At 42.2% G+C, this 18,585-nt stretch overlaps 1 protein-coding gene across 2 annotated transcripts in view; it reads left to right on the top strand.

Moving 5' to 3' along the window:
- The first annotated feature begins 2,554 nt into the window (after window positions 1–2,554).
- Window positions 2,555–18,585, top strand: part of USP24 (ubiquitin specific peptidase 24) — a 62,569-nt gene continuing 46,538 nt past the window's right edge. For both annotated transcript variants that reach the window (XM_051800926.1, XM_051800916.1), the window contains exons 1-5: window positions 2,555–3,030; window positions 15,150–15,315; window positions 16,270–16,337; window positions 17,744–17,887; window positions 18,391–18,513. In XM_051800926.1, coding sequence (XP_051656886.1) covers window positions 2,719–3,030; window positions 15,150–15,315; window positions 16,270–16,337; window positions 17,744–17,887; window positions 18,391–18,513 — 813 coding nt within the window. In that variant the 5' untranslated portion in view covers window positions 2,555–2,718. The remainder of the gene's footprint in view (window positions 3,031–15,149; window positions 15,316–16,269; window positions 16,338–17,743; window positions 17,888–18,390; window positions 18,514–18,585) is intronic.

The raw sequence follows: 18,585 nt of genomic DNA, 5'->3' as shown, positions 1-18,585 counted from the left end.
GCACTTCCTTGAAATAAATCTAAAAGCAATAATGACATCTAATAAATATCTTACTTTTTCCTACAAGTTTCTTCCATTAGTAAGGGAAAATTATGCCAATTGACTTCACCAGGCTGTGAGGATTAAACCATCATTTATAATATCCTTTAAAAATGAGAAAGTGTCTTTTAAATGCTAGTCATATGAGTAAGCAGTGAGTCAATATTCTGCATATTAACTGAATGCATTTGAAGTGCTGGAGTTTTTCTGAAGCCTGCCAAGACTGAGCCATAACAATTTCTTTTATAACTGGAGATCAGCCTGAATGAAAGACCTTCCTTAGATACAGAAGCTGAAGATCAGAGTCATATGCACATTACCTCCATTCCACTGATGTCAGCTTAGAGAAATGTCAGCCTAGAGAAAAAGAATCAGAGAGATGAATAAGCAAGATGAAGGGGCTGTGATTACCTTTCGGGTCATATAAGGAATATGAGATCACTGCAATCTAAAAATTAATCCAAAACGTTGCCTGTCCAACAGACTGATCTACCAGTCTACAGACAAACTCTGGAGCAGAGTCCAACGCTGAGCCCTGAAAGTTCATGTTAGAGACCTAAATACTGTTGGTGTGCCCTACACTTGAAAGTTTCCTTTATCATAAATGTTATTTGTATCTGAGACTTCAGACAGTGGTTTCTAGATTCCTAACCCCCCGTGCCTTCAGTAATGTCAGCCACAAAATAGTTTGCCTGAAAATACGTGCCTTCAAAGACAAATGTGTACATGCAGATACCAACACTGATCTTGACAAATCTTTTATCTGTTTCCTCCTTCCTCTTCTTCTCTGAATATAGAAAAGACATTGTTACAACAAGGTGATAAATTTTACTTGGGAGAGTACCAGGAGATCCAGACCCAGAACTACTGACTTTTGTGCACTACAGGAGTTCATCAAGCATGTTAAAGGAATATATATAACTTACTCTCTGCTTTGGGCACTAGAATTTTTTTTTTCTTGATTGTGCCTTGCTTCATTTTGTGTGGATTTGCATCTCTCCTTGTTATATTATCATAGAATCCTAGAATGGTTTCAGTTGAAAGGGACCTTAAAGCTCATTTCATTCCAACCCCCTGGCATGGGCAGGGACACCTTCCACTATCCTGGGTTGCCCCGAGCCCCATCCAACCTGGCCTTGAACACCTCCAGGGATGAGGCAGCCACAGGTTCTCCGGACAACCTGTGCCAGAACCTCACCACCCTCACAGGGAAGAATTTCTTCCTGATATTACATGCTTAAAGAACATATTTCTAGAGAGAAATAAGGTGGAAACTGGAGGGCTGGCAGCAGTGAGACAATAACTCGATGGTGTGCTCCCAGGAGCCAGAGCATCTCCCCCAGCACTCCCAGCTGCCCACGGATACCAGCCTTGCCCACCCTCTCCTCACCCCCCGGGCCTGTCGTGTTCTGCTGTGACAGCCTCACCGCCCCACCGGCCCCTGTCCGCTAACAGAGCCGTGATTAACGACAGTATCACCGGCACCGGCGGGAGGCGTGGCGGGCAGCCCACACCTGCATTCCACCCTCGACATCCCACTCCCCGCAGCGCTCCCCTGGCAGTCCGGCCCGGCCGTGAGGAACCGCCAGGTCCCAGTGCCAGTGCCGGTGCCAGTGCCAGTGCCGGTGCCGGTGTCGGTCTCGGCGCCTGTCCCCGTTCCGCCGGTCCTCTGTCCCCCGACGCGGTCCCGGTCCCGGTCCCGGTCCCGGTTCCGGTCCCGGTCCCGGTCGGGGTCCAGGTCCAAGTCCAGGTCCCCGGGCCCCGTCCCCACTCCCAGTCCTGCTACCGATTCCGGTACCGTTCCCAAACCCCATCTACGGACCCGGGCCCGGGCCCCACCCCTATCGCTAGTCCCAGTTCCCGTCCCTATCCACATCCCAGGTCCCAGACCTGATCCCCATTCCCATCCCCGTCCCCGTCCTCATCCCCCGACCCCGTTCTCATCCCCCGTCCTCGTCCCCGTTCTCATCCCCCGTCCTCATCCCCCGTCCCCGTCCTCATCCCCCGTCCCCATCCTGATCCCGGTCCCCATCCCCGGTCCCTATCTCCGTCCCGATCTCCGTCCCGGTCCCCGTCCCGGTCCCCGTCCCGGTCCCCGTCCCGGTCCCCATCCCGGTCCCGGTCCCCATCCCGGTCCCGGTCCCCATCCCCATCCCCATCCCCGTCCCCGTCCCCATCCCCATCCCCATCCCCATCCCCGTCCCCGTCCCCGTCCCCGTCCCCGTCCCCATTCCCACTCCCAGGCCCCATCCCGTCCTCGATCCCACTCCCACTCCCCGGCACGGCCGCCCGCCCTCACGTGACCCCTTGACCACGCCCCCTTCCCACGCCGGTCCATTCATGCCCCCACACTCCCCCCGCTCAAACCCCTCCGTGTCACGTGACGCGGGCCCCGCGTGCGCTCCCCGGGCCGGGGCTTCGCCGCCGCTTCCGGGCCGGGGCGGGGCGGGGGCGCGCGGGGGGGGCGGGGCCGGGGCGGGGGCGCGCGGGGGGGCGGGGCGGGGGCGGCCGCCGCGGCGGCGGCGGCGGGAGGGGAGCGGCGCTCCCGAACATGGCGGCGCGCGGGGCCGGCAGCGCCTGAGCCCGGCGCCCCTCGGTCCGCGGGGGTGTCTCCCCCTTCCTCCTCCTCCCTCTCCTCTTCCTCCTCCTCCTCCTCCGGCCCCGCTCCCCGGCGCGGCCATGGAGAGCGAGGAGGAGCAGCACATGACCACGCTGCTCTGCATGGGCTTCTCGGACGCGGCCGCCATCCGCAAGGCCCTGCGCCTGGCCAAGAACGACATCAACGAGGCCGTGGCGCTGCTCACCAATGAGCGGCCCGGCCTCCACTACGGCGGCTACGAGCCCATGGAGAGCGGGCAGGGCCCGCCGGGCGGGCACGGCTCCCCCGCGGGCGGGCAGGGCCCCCGCGGGGGCGGCGGGGACGGGGACGGCGGCGGCGGCGGGGGCGGCTTCGATCCCCCGCCCGCGTACCACGAGGTGGTGGAGACCGAGGTGAGCTGCTGTGGGGCGGCCACGGGCAGTACGGGGGAGCCGCCGCAGCCTCCCCGCGGCGGGGCCGGCGGGCGGGGGTCGCCCCGGGCCTGGGGCCGGCGGGAAGGAGCCCAGGGGACCCCCAGGGCTGGTGGCTCCTTGTCCGCTCCCTTTGCTTCCTTCCCTCCGGGCTCCCCGCCGTGCTCCCGTGCCCGCTCCCTGCGATCGCTGCAAGGTGAAGCGCGCCCAAGGCTTTCCTTGGCATTCCAAGAATGTGTGGCTACCGTAGGGCTCTGGTTTTCGCTCCCCCCTCTTTTGCCTTCTTGCATAATCCTAGTGACTAATGACTGTTTATTTTACTTTTTTTTTTGTTAACTGTTTGCACAATGTGAAGAAAAGTGCAGCGTGGGTATGACTTTAGGTATGGTTTTATTTGGATAGGCTGAGCGTGAATTCTGAAATAGGGACGCAGTAAAGTCAGATATTTTCAAAACAAGGCTTTAACTTGTAACTTATAGCTTTGATCCAAAACGAAACTGAAGTAGATGTGCTGGAGGACACCAACCTTTGCCAGATTCTCTTCTTCCTCCTTGTTTGCATTTTTCGCTCCTCCATCCTCTTCCAGAACTCTGAATCGCTCAGCCAGCAAATACGCTCATGATGCTTTCCTTGCTGCCTGGAACAGCCAGTGTAATGCTTTCCTGTAAAGCCTTCTCCTCCTCCTCCAGGTCTTTTTTTCGAAACTTCCCAGAGTTCTCATATGAAAAGAGCTAATTAGTAGTGTCCAAACTGTGGAACTCGTGGGGATGAGAACAGCAGAAGGCCTTGCTGTGTGGTACCCAAGAGCGGCCTTGCATAGCCTCTGTCTCAAGAATTGGTCAGTAGCAGGTGCTTAAGCACGTGAATAAAACCAGGGAAACTCACGTACCCTCCTAGGCTCTGGTGAGCAGTATCCTGAGGGTTGCTGTGCCAGCAAGTGCTCCCTTTCTGGGTATGTGTGTGTATGTATCTATAAATACATTTATGAAGAACACGTGCACGTATCTGGTACGTAACTACACTTGCACGGATCATCCGTATCCATAGCTTCAGCATGTTGACGTCCAATCTCGTGGAATAAAGATAGGTGATCCTGTTCACTGAGTTAACTGGGTTAGATCCTGAGCTCCCGTAAGCTGCTGATGTGTGCTTGTGGAGTAAGGTGATCCGTGGGATGGCACGTGTGCTGCGCAGGAGTCGCCGTTTAACTTCCCTGATTGAAGCGTCGGGGAACTGGTTTTCAGTCTTTGCTGTGAAGGGTTGAGAGTGAATGAGAGTTCTCCTTGTTGGCATTTAGATCTCTGTAGCCACCCGGAGGGTGGATTTTCCTATCGAATGTAGTCGTGGTTGGGACAGTCTGGCTTGTCAGTGTGACGTTTCAGGAGAAGCTGTCAGTGTAAACTTCAGAGAAGTACTTTTTTCCCCTGCACTTGTTCCTATTGCAAATGACACTTTGACAGCTCTTAAGAGGATTTTCCTCCTATTATTTCAACTTGTATGTCTGATCAAACTTACTTATGCTTTGTAATAGTTTCCTTTGCCACTCACGTTCTCGTTTGCTTTGACTGGTGTTCTGGTTAACCCACAGGAGGGAAGCCAAAACATTTCAATAGAGGCAAATCACTGCACAGAGCAGGCATTTCAGAACAGCTGAGGTGTCTTGCTACATGAAACTGTATAAATTCAGGCCTCAATTTGGTAATTGGATTCTTTTGCATATGAGCATCTGTCAGCTCCTGCATGTGTATGCAAAACAGTGTTTCTGTAATGGAAGAGTTATACTTGTAAAAGTCTTAAGATTGTAATTGTTGCCTGTGCTTATTTGTCCAGTATTGCAGTACAACCTAACAGCTTTTGACATATTCTTTGTAAAACTGGGAAAATTATATATGATCAGTTCTTAGGGGGTTTTATGCTTCAAAAGTAATCTAGCATTACATTTAATAAACTACAGCTATTCTTTAAGTGGTTAATCAGTAATTAATCAGCTTAATCGGTAGTTTTCCATTCAGCAGAAGCTTATGGCAGATGAAGCTATACAGAAAGCCATTGCACAGGCAACTATATTATTCATTGTAGTCATACACATTATGGTGAAACATATTGTACCCCATACTGTCTTGTGGTAATTCTGATGTTATTTCTGGTTTTCTTGCTCTCAATATCATCTCTCTTTCTAGCATAATACCGGTTTAAACTTTTATTCAGTGGGGAGGTTGTGGTGTGTTAGATTTTTGGATTTTATATATCAGCAACGTACATGAACATATACATCAAAGGAGCACAGTTCTTAGAAATTTGCTCCTAAATAAAAATTTCCAGTCTAGTACTTCATGAACAAAAGTTAGGATTAGATGTTTTAAATTTAAAAATAACAAGAAAGCTTTAGTCATTCTTCATTACATGCATGTAACAGGTCTGTACTTTGAATTTACGTTCCTTTTTTGGCTGAGTACACTTTAGCATGCATTTAAGACTAGATCTATGAATGATTAAACACTTTACATTTTCTCTAATCAGTAATGAATCCATTATGTTTGCATATGCTTATTTGGTCTCTATTACATAATGTTAGAATCTGTTTAGTATTCATGTTGATCAAAGAAAGGCTTGTCTCCTGGTTTTCTTTTGAGAACAGCACAGCAACCAGATACATATCATACTAGTAAAAACATGTTTTCTTTAGATAAGATTGTAAAAATCAGTGTGAATTGTCTTTCAGTGATCCAGACTGCTGGTCTTCAGGGCTGTCTGAAAGTGTTAGAGAAGCCTAAATTTGGAATAACTGGCCCAGAAGCAAGAGAGCTGCTGTGAGCTGGCCCAACACACACTCTATGCTTGCCTTCTGTGTGAGGCTCGAGATGAAGATATGCACAAATTCATTTTCACGAGAGCTAAAACTTCATTTTCAGCAGACCAGCATCTTCCAAAGAGCATGCAATTGATTCAGTTTTAAGCTAATAGCTGTGGTGTGCCTCTGGCATTGATGGGCTAACATGACCACGCTTAACTCATCAAAAGAAAAAGGCCAGAGAAACTTGGAAAGGCAAAGGGGGCTTCAGTTCGTTTGTGCAGTCTTGCTGAAATAGCGGGAAGTTCAACTTCAGGTTTACAGCTGTTTTGTAGCTTTGCCCTGTGTAGCACTAAACCACATTGATAAACTGAAATCACCTGCTTTTAGAAGAGGTAACTTTGCTTGTTTGACATAACTTCTATGTTTATGTCTGTTGACAGTAAATCTGATGAGTGCAGTTTGGCAAGAATCTGGAATTTCTATGTTTATTCCTTAGGCAACATCCAGATTGTCACAGTGTGATTCTTTGCTGAGGGAGGTGGGTGAAGGATGCTATGCTCATCTCTTCATATGACTGACAGATAAGCTGCTATATGACTGATGAACTGCTATATGAATCCTTATAATTTAAGACAAGACTATAAATGAATGTGATGACAACGTCTGTCAGTGTGTCCATGAATTGCCACAAGTGCCACAATTGCTGGCTTTAATGAATTTGAGAGGAATGAGAGGGAGAAGAGCAGGCTAAACAAATGTGGAAAATATGACCGGAGAACCTGAAATTGTGGTAAGGGGTCGGTAAAACTACGGAACATGTAACAGCAGTTTGCATAACCTTCACTAAAATAATCCTAATTTGTTTTTAAAACAGCTTCTGAGAGTCATTACTATGACCTTTTGGGTAAATTGTGATGAACGGATTATGTTACCTTCTAGCTATTCCTGTCCCCTTCAGCATGTGCTCTTTTGATTTATGTTGTTTTAGTTGAACTGGATCAAAAGCTCACACACACCAGATTTTCCTAAGTAAGGTTTATAATAAAACTTGTCCAGGATTGCTTTTGAGGTGCTGTTTGATTTCAAGAGAAGGGGATTTTGTAAAAGAAACAGGCCGGCAACTGTAGTGAGTGCCAGTGCCAGGAACATTCTCACTAGTCATGCTGCAGAACTGTTGTGTTCAAACCCTACCTCTGCTCATTATTAGAGCTCAGGACTGAAAGCAGTTCTGTCACAGATGTGCTGTGTCATGGTGGGTGTGTAACTTAACCTCTGGTTTAGTTTTTAATGTGTAAAATGAGGATAATGGTGTGTGCTTTATTAGGAGAACCATGGACATTAGGCTTGTGGAGTACTTTGATCCTTGAGTGGAAGGAGCTGTATTTATTTAAAGACAAAGAAGGTATTTAGCCTTCAAACAAATGAGGTGGATTTCACGCTGCAATTCTGTGCATTTAAAGTCAATCTCCTGTCTTGCAAGTAATCTTGAGCTTTGCGAAAGTGACTATTTCTTGCATTCTCATATGGAAGTTTTACAGTGCGGCTTGTCTGCGAATTGGCCTTGTAAAACAATTAAGCAATCAAATAAAGCTCTGTGGTGGATTTTGGCATTGAGTCCCTGGCTGGATGCCATCAGAATGTCAAGTGGAATTAGTATTTTAGCACTCCCGATTTTCAGCATCACTGTTTTCAAAAATGAGTGGCCCTGGTGTGGAACCTCTTCTTACGTTCTGATTCCATTAACACTTCCTTGAAAGCATTTGAAAGAAAATACCCTGCATTTCATTCTTGACATAACACAGACTAATAGAGATGCTGCATGAAATCAGGGAAAATAGGGGTAATAGTGAGAAATTCGTTGGTTAATTTTAAATGTAAGCTTTGTTTTGAATAACTTACAAAGTCATTATCATGTAATGTGATCGTTAGAATAATTGTGGATTGAGAGGAGCACTTTATAATTACTGGTGTGAAGGTGATGCCTTGGGGGGTCAGCGGAGGTAGGAGGCAGATCTATAGCCAACTTCTCAGCTGGGCAGGAAGTGTCTCTGCTATAATGTCCCCTGGAAGCATTTTCTGGTCATCTTCCCAGTTTACAGTGCTATTCTGTGGCAGCTGTTTAATAAGGAAGTGAAATACTGAGGAAGAATGAGAATAAAAACAAATTAGCCAGTGTTAGAAGTTAATTCCAGCAAATCATTTGGATTGCTTTTGGATTAAGGAACAGTAGGTCTTTGTATGAGAAGGGCAAAGATGGAAAGGAAGTGCCTGAGTTTTTTTTTAAGCTTTTATTTTGAAAAAACCACGTATTTGTACTGCTGTAGGAGTAGCCTTTGGTATATATGTTTCACAGACCAAATTAAAATTAATTTAAAAAACCAGTATGCTTACAGTTTCTTGCCACTTGATCTTCCTGCTTACTACTTTACAGCTTTTCTGATGCCCAGCAGAGCAGTCTTGAGAGGCATTTAAAGATTTTTTCATATTAATTAGTCACATTTTTGTAATTACACACTGTCAAAATCAGCTGCTTTGTCGGTTCTGGTTTCTATCTCACTATACATCAGTTTACGTCTGTAGAACAGAAGGACGGATGAGTGTTCAGCAGCATTATTGAATTAATTTTCCCTTTCAGACCCCGACCTTTGGTTGCTAAAGCGTTACAATAAATATCTAGTGGTTCTGCAGCACTTCTCTATTAATGCCTGGTGTTTTGGCAAACAGAGATGCAAGTATTGATTCAATTTTAAGTACTGAAATGCTAAGCATTTGTGATTCATTGTTTTATTGTTTTAAAGCACAATGTTTATCTGATATCACACAAAGTTGTTTTGAGTTATTTGAGAACAAGCATGGGGGGTTTGTGCTCAAGAAAACTCAAGGGTTGGGAGGAATAATGGTATCAGCTGTGAGTCTGGCTGTTTGTAGTTATGATAATGGAGTAAGTTTTTAAATATATCCATAAAGAATACTGAAAACACATGCAAGATAAGTGTTTTCCTTGGTTCCTTATGAATGGCATTCCTAACAGTGCTTTCCATGACCTCTCCCTCACCTACAACTTGTTATCAAACTTCAAAATATGTTGCCAAAAGTGGTTGTAGCGAATCTCTGGCTCAGATTTTACTCAGTACTGTGGTAATAGTAGCATAAAAAGGCAAAGAGACTCCTTTTATTGTTGAAGGTAAATGGATGTTTTAATCCAAGTGATATATTTACAGAGCCTCAGTTGTTTTGTTTTGCTGTGCTGCTCAGGACTATGTTTATCTCTGAACAACTAGGCAAGTACATTGGCGAATATTGCCTGGTAACGTCACACTGTCACCCTGGAAATCTGGGAGAGCAGTACAAGCAATGCTTTTAGAAAATCCAAGTTAATTTCTAGCTTTGCTGAATTTATTTTTTTTCTAATTCACATTGTGTTCTTATTCCTAGTCTCACATGGTTCTTAGTTGTGAGAGATGGAGGGCAGAGGGAAGGTGGAGCCATGGGATTTTTGTGGTTATAATTTGCTATAATCCTTTACACCTAGGGTTTAGTCTAACCATGCATTCTTGATAGTGCACTTGTGCAACTCTCAGTTAAGGTTAGTGTCAAAAACTTTCTGTGAGAAAGTTCACTAAATAAACTGGAGTTTCCTTAGGGCATGTTTATGAGAAGATGAGAGTCCAAATCGGCTTCAGTTAGGGCAAGTCTGTAATGGAGGATTTATTTTTCTTTAGTTATAGACTTGTATCATTCTTTTATATTAGCACGATGAAATACTAATATATTTTTTTCTTATGACAAGACTACATTTGCTTGTGTAAAGTAGTCCATGGTAAAAATCTGAAGAATTTCATTTCTGTGCAAAAAGAATAAAGCAAAACATCCATGTATACCCCCAACAAGCTTATGTTCTCTTAACATAAATAACAAAAGAAATTCCTATCTATCACTGTGCTCAGAAATTTTCCATAGAGATATCTTTCTCTGGATAACAATGCAAGGGTAAGATTCTGCATCTGTTTAGGACTTAAACCAGTTAAAAACTGTTGCTATACTTTCCAAGTAAATGTCTGTTTGTCAGTAAAATGTTCAAGAAGTCACAGTAGGTTTTCTTATTGCCAAATGAGAAACATAATCTGGAAATTCCATACATGACACCATCTTCTGAGTCTTAATAACACTGACATACTCACAACAAGATACCGAGCTTGCTCTTAGCAATATGGATCAACTGGGTTTTATATGATGGCACGAACAGGCCACTAGGAAATACTCTCCAATTTTGCTCCCACATCTGCCACTTAACACAAGTTTAAAGAAGTTCTTTAAGCTTCTGGAGTACCAGTTTATAAAAAGCAAGTAGGTTACAGGTTTAAAAATGTAAATTTTTTTTTAAGAAATTCAATACCTCATGCTTAGCATGTTCATGTGTAAGTACAAGATGGTAGCTTTGATTTATTTGAAATCCTTTGAATACTTACCCCTGTGTTTCAGTTCTAGGTAACAGAATATCCTCCTTTAAAGAGTTAATTAACAGAAAAAAGAATTGACAGCCAGACGTGAAAATAAAAGCTGCTTTAATCAATAGTCTGGCAGATGGAAGGACTGTCAGGTCATGACTTCAGGATTCATAGCTCTCCCACAAAGTAATGGGCATAGTAGATCAGAGAGCAGAGAAATGCTCTATTTTTATGGGTATTTGATGTATTTCTCTCACCTTGCCTCCACCTGAGCATTGCAGTACTCTGCAAACACTAGTGAGTGGTGCATCAGTGTGCTGTGGCACAGGGGAGCATCACTGCTGACACTTTACAGCTGGGGAAGCTGAAGCTTTGAAAAATTGATTTCTTTATGCTGACTGTGATAAAAACTGAAAGGTGGGCCTAGGATTTTTTTTTTTTTTTTTGCTAATTCTGGCTTTATGCATTTTTTTCCATTACTGCTTTTCAGAGCAATTAAATTTTGTCCTGTATTATGTAGGCACATAATAACAAAACAGGGTGCTGGTTTGGGGTTTTTTTAGCAATGCAGTGGAATGCCAAAAATCTATTTTCTTGGCTACAAAATGATGGTTATTTTGTGAAAATCAGTTATTAGAGAGGCATAAGAGTGAAGGGAACTGCTTGGTCTGCTGGTGTCTTAGAAAGTCTGATCCTGTTGCTTGTTGAAAGAAATGTGACTTTGGGGTTTTTTTCCTAAATTATATTAGATTCAAGAGCACATGATGTGACTTAGCTCTGGTAATAATAAATTCTGTTGGTAGTCTTCTATCAAAATCAAATTAACAAATTTAAATTACAGTTTGACTGTAATTTCGTTACTAAGGCTGTCAATTAGCATCAAAACTATTCTTAAACTCCTTGTTATTTTATGTAAAGCAGCTGGTATGGGAACTGTCAGTGGCTTTAGTTAAAGAGTGTTTGATTAGTTAATTAGCTGAGTACTACAGGAATACATTTTGAAGCTTTGAACTGTGACCTTTTGGCAATTAAGTTATATTTCATTTTTGTGTGAGGGCTGATTTTTGTTTTGTGTTACTCTTCCATGGAAGGTTTTTTACTAGAGATTTAAGCAATGCTTTATTGATCATATATTTAACAATTTTTGTTTATTCAGCCTTGCAAGCAACTGTGGGAGGTACCAGGTCCCCAGAGTGAGAATCTTGAATCACTGCTTAAGCCTGTTCCTGTGAGAGTATTTCTCCTGGGAGCTTGTATGTGTGTTTAGCCATTACTGTATTTTCACACCTTGAAAATAAGCCAGAAGAGTCAAGACTGTTAGAGTGAGAGGATCTTCAGGGCTTTTATATAATGACAGATATATCAGAAGTCATGGAAAAGGATATTAAAGGATTGCCGGCGAAAGTTCTTTGGTCTCAAGACTTCAGCTGAAGGAGGGAGAATAGTCACAGTTGTGTGATGTGCACCATGATTTCCTATTGTGGAAAACAATGATCCTCACAGACTTTTAGACAGTTCGTCTTTGGATGATTATATTGGTTACCAGGAATAGGGGTTTGGTTTTTGTTTGTTGTTTTTTTTTTTTTTTTTTGCTTTTTACTGTTCTGTTGGAGAATATCCCTACAAATCCTTAACATGTCAGGTGCCAGTTCAGTGTTAAGTCTGTTCAGCCAGAATTGCGAAGTCCTGATACAGGTCATCATCACCTGGCAAACACCATACTTAAGTCACCTATTTGAGGGGAAGGAGGTAGTTTTATACATATATATATTAAAAAATAAACAAGCAAACAAAACCCATGTAGTTCTCCAAAAAAGAGATCCAGAAAACCACTTTTCAGGAGGCTGACATGGCCTTTCGTACTATTTATTTTCACATGTACCATAATCATTCTTCAAAAGCTTGTATTTCCTCCGTAGACCTGTGGTCAGTAGAGTCTGTAATGACAGTTCTGAGCTGCCGAGTTACAAGGCATTGATTGTGAGGGCCTGTTCAGAGCTGTTTTGCATTTGTGAGTGTTAACAGAGCAAGTGAGTTCTCCAGCCTGTGTTGGAGTATGAGATCTGTGTGCAAGATCTCCAGCCAGCACAAGATTACGCAAGAGCTGAGCCTAGCTGAGCTGACGTTTCCCCTCGTGCTGCAGCAGCTGCTGGCTGCTGGTAATAAATCCCTCGCTTTAAAGAGCAGTGCAAATCGATTTGAAAGTTGGATGGTGAACAGTTTGGAACTAATTAGGAAAGAGCAGCAAGAAGTCTTTAAAGAGACTGTTACTTGTAGTAGATACATTGTAAAAAACAGGACTCAGTCTGTGCTAATATAAAGTGAACATAGCTGTAATCTCCCAGAAATGCAGAGTATTAAATATATTAATGGTTTGAAGGAGAATTTGAGTTTTAAACTACCGGGGCATTTATTTGAGACCTGCAGGTTTCACAGTACCTGTGAAACCATGTGTGTGTGATGTGTTCTAAAATTAATAAATAATTAAACTTGATACTTTCTGGGCAGGGTTTTGGTAGCAGAAGGCTGATCAGCAAGAAGACTCATTGTTTCCTAATTAGTGGAATGTGCCAAAAGCATGCTCCTTCAATGCAAAGAGTTACCATTGTTACTAGGACAATATTCCCAGTACCACGCTCATTTTTTTGTGTAAAAAAAATCTTTTCACTACATTGTTGGTAAACTCAATCCAGACATGTCCTAAGCACAATTTATGATAATGTGGGAACTGAATGTACAGTGAAGAATGTGTTATTTCACTCATTCCGTGTGAATTTCCGTATTATGGACAGTGACAATCACTTGTGTGGAAAGATAAAGAAAGAGCAGCATTGCTCGGATGCAGATGGGAGAACGAACACAAAAGGCAGAGTTTTTCAGCAATAGCTGAAGGTCTACACTGCTACTCTGCAGCTCTTAAACTGTCTATTGCTAACGCTGGCTTTATTTAACGTGGACGCTTTCCTCCAGAGAATGGAGCAACCGTAGCTCAGTTTCTGTAATCATTTGCTGAAACGTTGCTTTCCGTGGCTGCAAGTCTGGGCTGAACTGCAGTCGTTTAGTGCTCAGCAATTGTGTGTTTGTTATCCTTAGTCTACCTTTATTATACTAAAAGCTGTATCCCATCCTGTTACTGTGAGGGCTTTCTTTATAACCTCACCCTTGTTTTCTGTAGGAAATGGATTTGTGCTCTGCGTGGGCTGTTCTTTACAAAAGCTGAAAACTGTTTGGTCAATACATCAGGATAATTCCTAAAAAAAAAAAAAAGCTTGTAAATAATTTCAGTGTCTTTTCGTTTAGACCTTCAAACATTTCTTCTTCAAAACCTGAAGTATTTAAACAGGGCATGATTTACTAGATGGGAATTACATTAGGCTTCCATGCACAGTGTTGGATCAGGTGACCAGTTTCAGGAGCCTATATTCAGGCCTATTGAAGTACAACTTCCTATAGTGGCAAACTGGGGACTAAATGCTTAGTAAGGGGTTGGAGAAAGGTGGCACCTTCCTTCCCAAACATTGACATGTGTGGTTATTCTGAGCACTCTGTATCATTCCTGTGAATTTTACTGCTGCTCTCCAGAAACTGTAAGTCCAGCCCCTGTGTGCAATCAGTGAACTTTAAATATAAGCTTTATGCTGTTCTCTTGGCTCAGTATTTTTGAACCATTATGTGAATGACACATTTACTTTTTTAAAAACAAGTCTAATCCTACGAATAGCAAATGCAGTAAGAGGGCTGGAAGCACACTTGTGCACATACATTGACTTCATTCTTTGTATACCACATCCTCCAGAGTTCGGTTCTTTCTTTTGGTTTATTTCTATTCTGTTCACTTTCCTGACACTGTCTGTTTTTTACTCTATTTCCTGCTTGTCCTTCCTCCCTCTGTCTCTGGCTTCTCTCTCAGTGGGATCTTGTTACCATCACTGTGGTTGTGTTTTCTCTGACAGTCACTCCATTTGCTGCCAGGCCTGATCCAGACTTTCTGTCCTTTCTCCTGCTTGCCTTGCCTGCTGTTGTGGAGGCAGGGAAAGGTAGTCCATGTGAACTCTTTGACACATTGGGTAGCTGGATGCAAAGTTAAAAAACAAACAAAAGAAAATAAATGAATAACTTGTCTGCTCTTCATTTGGCGCTGCTGAGACGGTTACCTAACATGGTACTCAGTGAAGACCAGGGGGTAATTCTGTGTCCTGTACACAGAAAGAGCTGCTGTTTAGTGGCACTAGCAAGGAAACCTGTAAAGCTTAGCTGGAGTCCTCTGCTTGTCTTTTCCCTGTTCCCTTCTGTTATATTTGCCAGTAACTCGTTTTGACTTCAGGAGAAGGACAATTGCAGTTTCCTTGTTGGACAATTATATTTGAGATGCACATTTTTCTTCATTAGCTAATAAAAAAATCCCACTGTACTGGAACAGTGTCCAGTATTTCTTGATGTGATGAGATGAAGTGCACCTCTCTTAGAATAAACTGTTCCCATATTCTAGAGCAGTTGTTGAACAGAGGATTAATATGCAGATCTATGGAGATCAAGATTTGTACTCTACAGTCTCACAGGGACTGGAAGTACTTATCACTTGGCTCTAAGATCTGATATGCTAAGGAACAAGATTTGCCTCTTAAATAGGCAATTAGTTAACAATTAGTTATGTAAACATAGTAGCATGAAATACATACAGGTATGTAATCCCTTCAAATTGAAATGTTAAATTCTACTTTGAAAAACACAAGCAGCCTCAGGGTTGAGAGTTTGACATGCTTGTTACAAGCACAGCTGCCTTTTCTGAAGCTACAAAACCCTTTAATTTGTCTGAGAAATTGCTTTACCTGAACGTCTTTTTTTCCCTCCCCCCCCAGAAAAATGATGAAAATGGGAATTGCTCCGGTGAAGGGATTGAGTTTCCAACAACTAACTTGTATGAACTGGAGAGCAGAGTTTTAACAGATCACTGGTCCATACCCTACAAGCGGGAGGAGTCTCTAGGCAAGTGCCTAATTGCATCCACCTACCTAGCAAGACTGGGTAAGTTCTCTTTCCACAAATATACGGGTTATATGTTCAAAGGATGTCACAGACAGTATGCTGGGCAGTTGTGTGTTTCACTTTAATCTAGCAGTTGTTTACTTGGCACCCTGATCACATCTCTGGGAAAGTGGTTAACAGTGAACTGTTCCACCCAATGCTGTAAAAAGAATGTTGATCTCTTTTCTTTTTCTCTGAAATAATTTGTTCACTTAAGCTTTTTTAAAAACGGGAGCACATGTTTCTTTATGTTCTAATGATTGTAGAAATTACAGTTTTTCAGAGCTGAATTACTGACTCGTTTCTGTCATTGTGCTGGTTATTTTTCCATTCGTAAAAACAAGCTGTCATCTAAATCCATGCTGTGGCACGCTTGTATAACTCGTTGTTTTTCCCTAGTGAAATGCTTGTATTGTGTTAGACCCGAATTTGACTTTTCTGTATTCAGTAGTTTGGCTGGGGTTAAGAGTGTTAAGGAGGCACCACGCCCAACAACTGGTATATAATGAGAGTACAAGATGTTTTTTCTGTCATGCCTGATGGCAGACTAAAGGGATGTTGTAATCTCTTGGAAGAATACAAGTTGTTAAGTGATTCTGATTTGCTTCTTTGCTTCTAATCTGTGTTAGAAGGCTGTGCTTAGATTTGGGCTTGGATGAAGGCTGTAAAGCATCAGTAATGATGTACAAATTGTAAACTTTGAAGCTTACAAGTTACTTATGGTGAGAATGCTTAAAGAGGTTGTTAAAGGTGGACATTGTGAAACTCCTTAGTTCTGAAAGGCAGTTCTCTTGACTTGTTGCTGAAAAAGCATGCTACTTATGAATGAACAGTAGCATTTTTTTACTGCTGGTTTGGGTTGGTGTTCCCAAAAGCTTGTGATGAGGTCCCTGAGGTAATCTTAAAAAGTATATTTTAAAAATACTTTTTAAATGCACTCTCATTTCTGTAAAGGTCTTTCTGATTCCGATGAGAATTGCAAGAGATTTATGGACAGATGCATGCCTGAAGCATTTAAAAAGGTAAGTAGGTACAGCAGACTAATTCAATGTTTCTTTGCATTGTTCATGGCAGAAGTAGTGTTTTGTAATCCAGACTTGAGAAACTATGGCAACTGCTGAGTGTGTTCTTAGATTACAGTCACACTCAAATTATTTTCCTAGACTAAAACATACAGAAACTTAGATTAAAATCATACAAAGCTTTTTTTCTTTACTTTTTTCCCTTAAATGAAGAGCTCTGTAATAATTAGCAGAGTCTAAAGACAGGTTTAAAGACCCTTGGATAAGGTCATTAGTGGCAAGTTCACAGTCTGATTTCCCTTAGCTATTCTTTCTGCTCCTTCTTCAGAGGATTGCTAATTTCTTTTCACAATCCATTTAGAATTTGTCTTTCCCCTCAGTGTTTAATGCCTTGTGTTTCTCTGGGTCTCTGTGACTTTTCTCTAAAGAGCTTCCCAAACCAATTCACTTCCCACCATTCCATCCATTTTGGATACTGTCTAAATTTCTTGCCCAGTTTTTCAACCATATGCATAAAAACACATATACACCTTTTTAAAAGTTACTCAGTCCTAGTCTTAAATTAATGAGAATATAATTATATTTAGGGAAGATAGAAATTTAAGGGAAAAATTCTTTTTCCATTTGGCTATCAAAGTAATAATCTTACATACTATAGTTTTATATCACTTGGTGTTTTTTGCATATAAAATAAATGGTGTAGATAGTTCCTGCAGAAGAATAATCTGTAGAAATCTAAGTTTAGAATGTGCTGAATTACAATTTGCTGAAATATTTGCAAGAAACGCTATTAATGGTACAAAAAATAATTGTATTTAAACTATTAAGTTTTTTAACTGCTTCTGTTCAGACCCAGCTAGCAGACATTAAATGAAGTTTGCAGATGGCAGCCTAGTGTCCTTTATAAACAACATGAGACCAGATTCAAAGAACATGTTTCAGTAGGTGGGAAGCAGATTAAATACCTCTCTCTTCATGGTACATGGCCTTTGTTTTCCAATAGAGGCTGCTCAAAAAGTGTGAATTAGTAAATGGTTATTACAGCTCAATCAGTTCAGCTTTGTGACTGCCTACTTGAAGATTTAATACTTGTGAGTTCAATCTGCAAGCAAATTAGTTTCATATTAGTTGTTCTTTGCAAAGGTTACAGTCTTTACCAGTGCGTGGAAATGGAAAACAGTTTGATACATTTTATTTTCTGTCATGAAGTGTGATTTAAGGTGTTCTTCAGCTAAATTACAAATTGAATTAACTCTTAAGGCATTAGTGCAGGAAGAACGTCTGAAAAACACACCAGATAGTGATTAGTGCACTCCAAGGAAGCATTTGCTCTGGAAACAGTCTTTCTCCTGTTTTGTGATTGTGCTCAAACTTTAAAAAAAAAATCACTTTTTTTTCTTTTTAAGCTGTTAACATCTAGTGCCGTTCACAAATGGGGAACTGAAATCCATGAAGGAATATACAACATGCTTATGCTGCTAGTGGACCTGGTTGCAGAGAGAGTAAAACAAGATCCTATTCCCGTGGGCCTGCTCGGTGTACTTACAATGGTATTTGACTCTCTGATGCAATCTCTGATATCTGGGTATTTGGCATTTTGTATTTATGGTCTTGATGCTTTTTCCAACTGTGAGTTGTAGTTTTTTGTTTTAAAATCTGCAGCCACTGCTTGCAGATATTTTACATCCAGCATACAATTCAAAGGGGTGAGTACTGTTCAAAACTTCTGAAAACTAGCAGTCTCAAAAAAAAAAAAAAGTCATATTTGCTGTCACTTCACTGTTTATTTTTTAAAACTGGTACTTTGAGTTGAGCTCCCCTTTTTACAGCTCTCTGGCTCACATGGTTATTGGGTATTGTCTGTACAGAATGGAAGCTTCAGAATGCTTTATACAATGAGAACTGAGAGGCTGGAGCAGGGGACTTCTGTTCAACGTTATTTTTTGCTAGATCTTTAACTGCCAACCCAGAAAATGCTCGATTGAAGAAGTCAGATATTATCAAGATAGGTTTCGAGACTGGCATAATCCATGGTGTTCATTGTTCTTTCAAGGCATTTAATCCCGACAATGAATATCATTTCAAGAATCGAATGAAGGTGTGCCAGAGAAACTGGGCAGAAGTCTTTGGGGAGGGGAACATGCATGCTGTCTCACCCATATCCACATTTCAAAAGGTAAGCATGACCATGCCCTAAAAACTACTTTTAGTGTAGATGTTTTTGTTTCAGAAAAGATTGTTTGATTAG

The sequence above is a fragment of the Manacus candei genome, unplaced genomic scaffold (genome assembly GCF_025592945.1).
Source record: "Manacus candei isolate 608988 ecotype Guabito, Panama unplaced genomic scaffold, ASM2559294v1 h1tg000005l, whole genome shotgun sequence".
NCBI classification, from domain to species: domain Eukaryota; kingdom Metazoa; phylum Chordata; class Aves; order Passeriformes; family Pipridae; genus Manacus; species Manacus candei.
The sequence above is the reverse complement of the archived record's forward strand: the minus strand, read 5'-3'. Positions and strand labels throughout refer to the sequence as shown.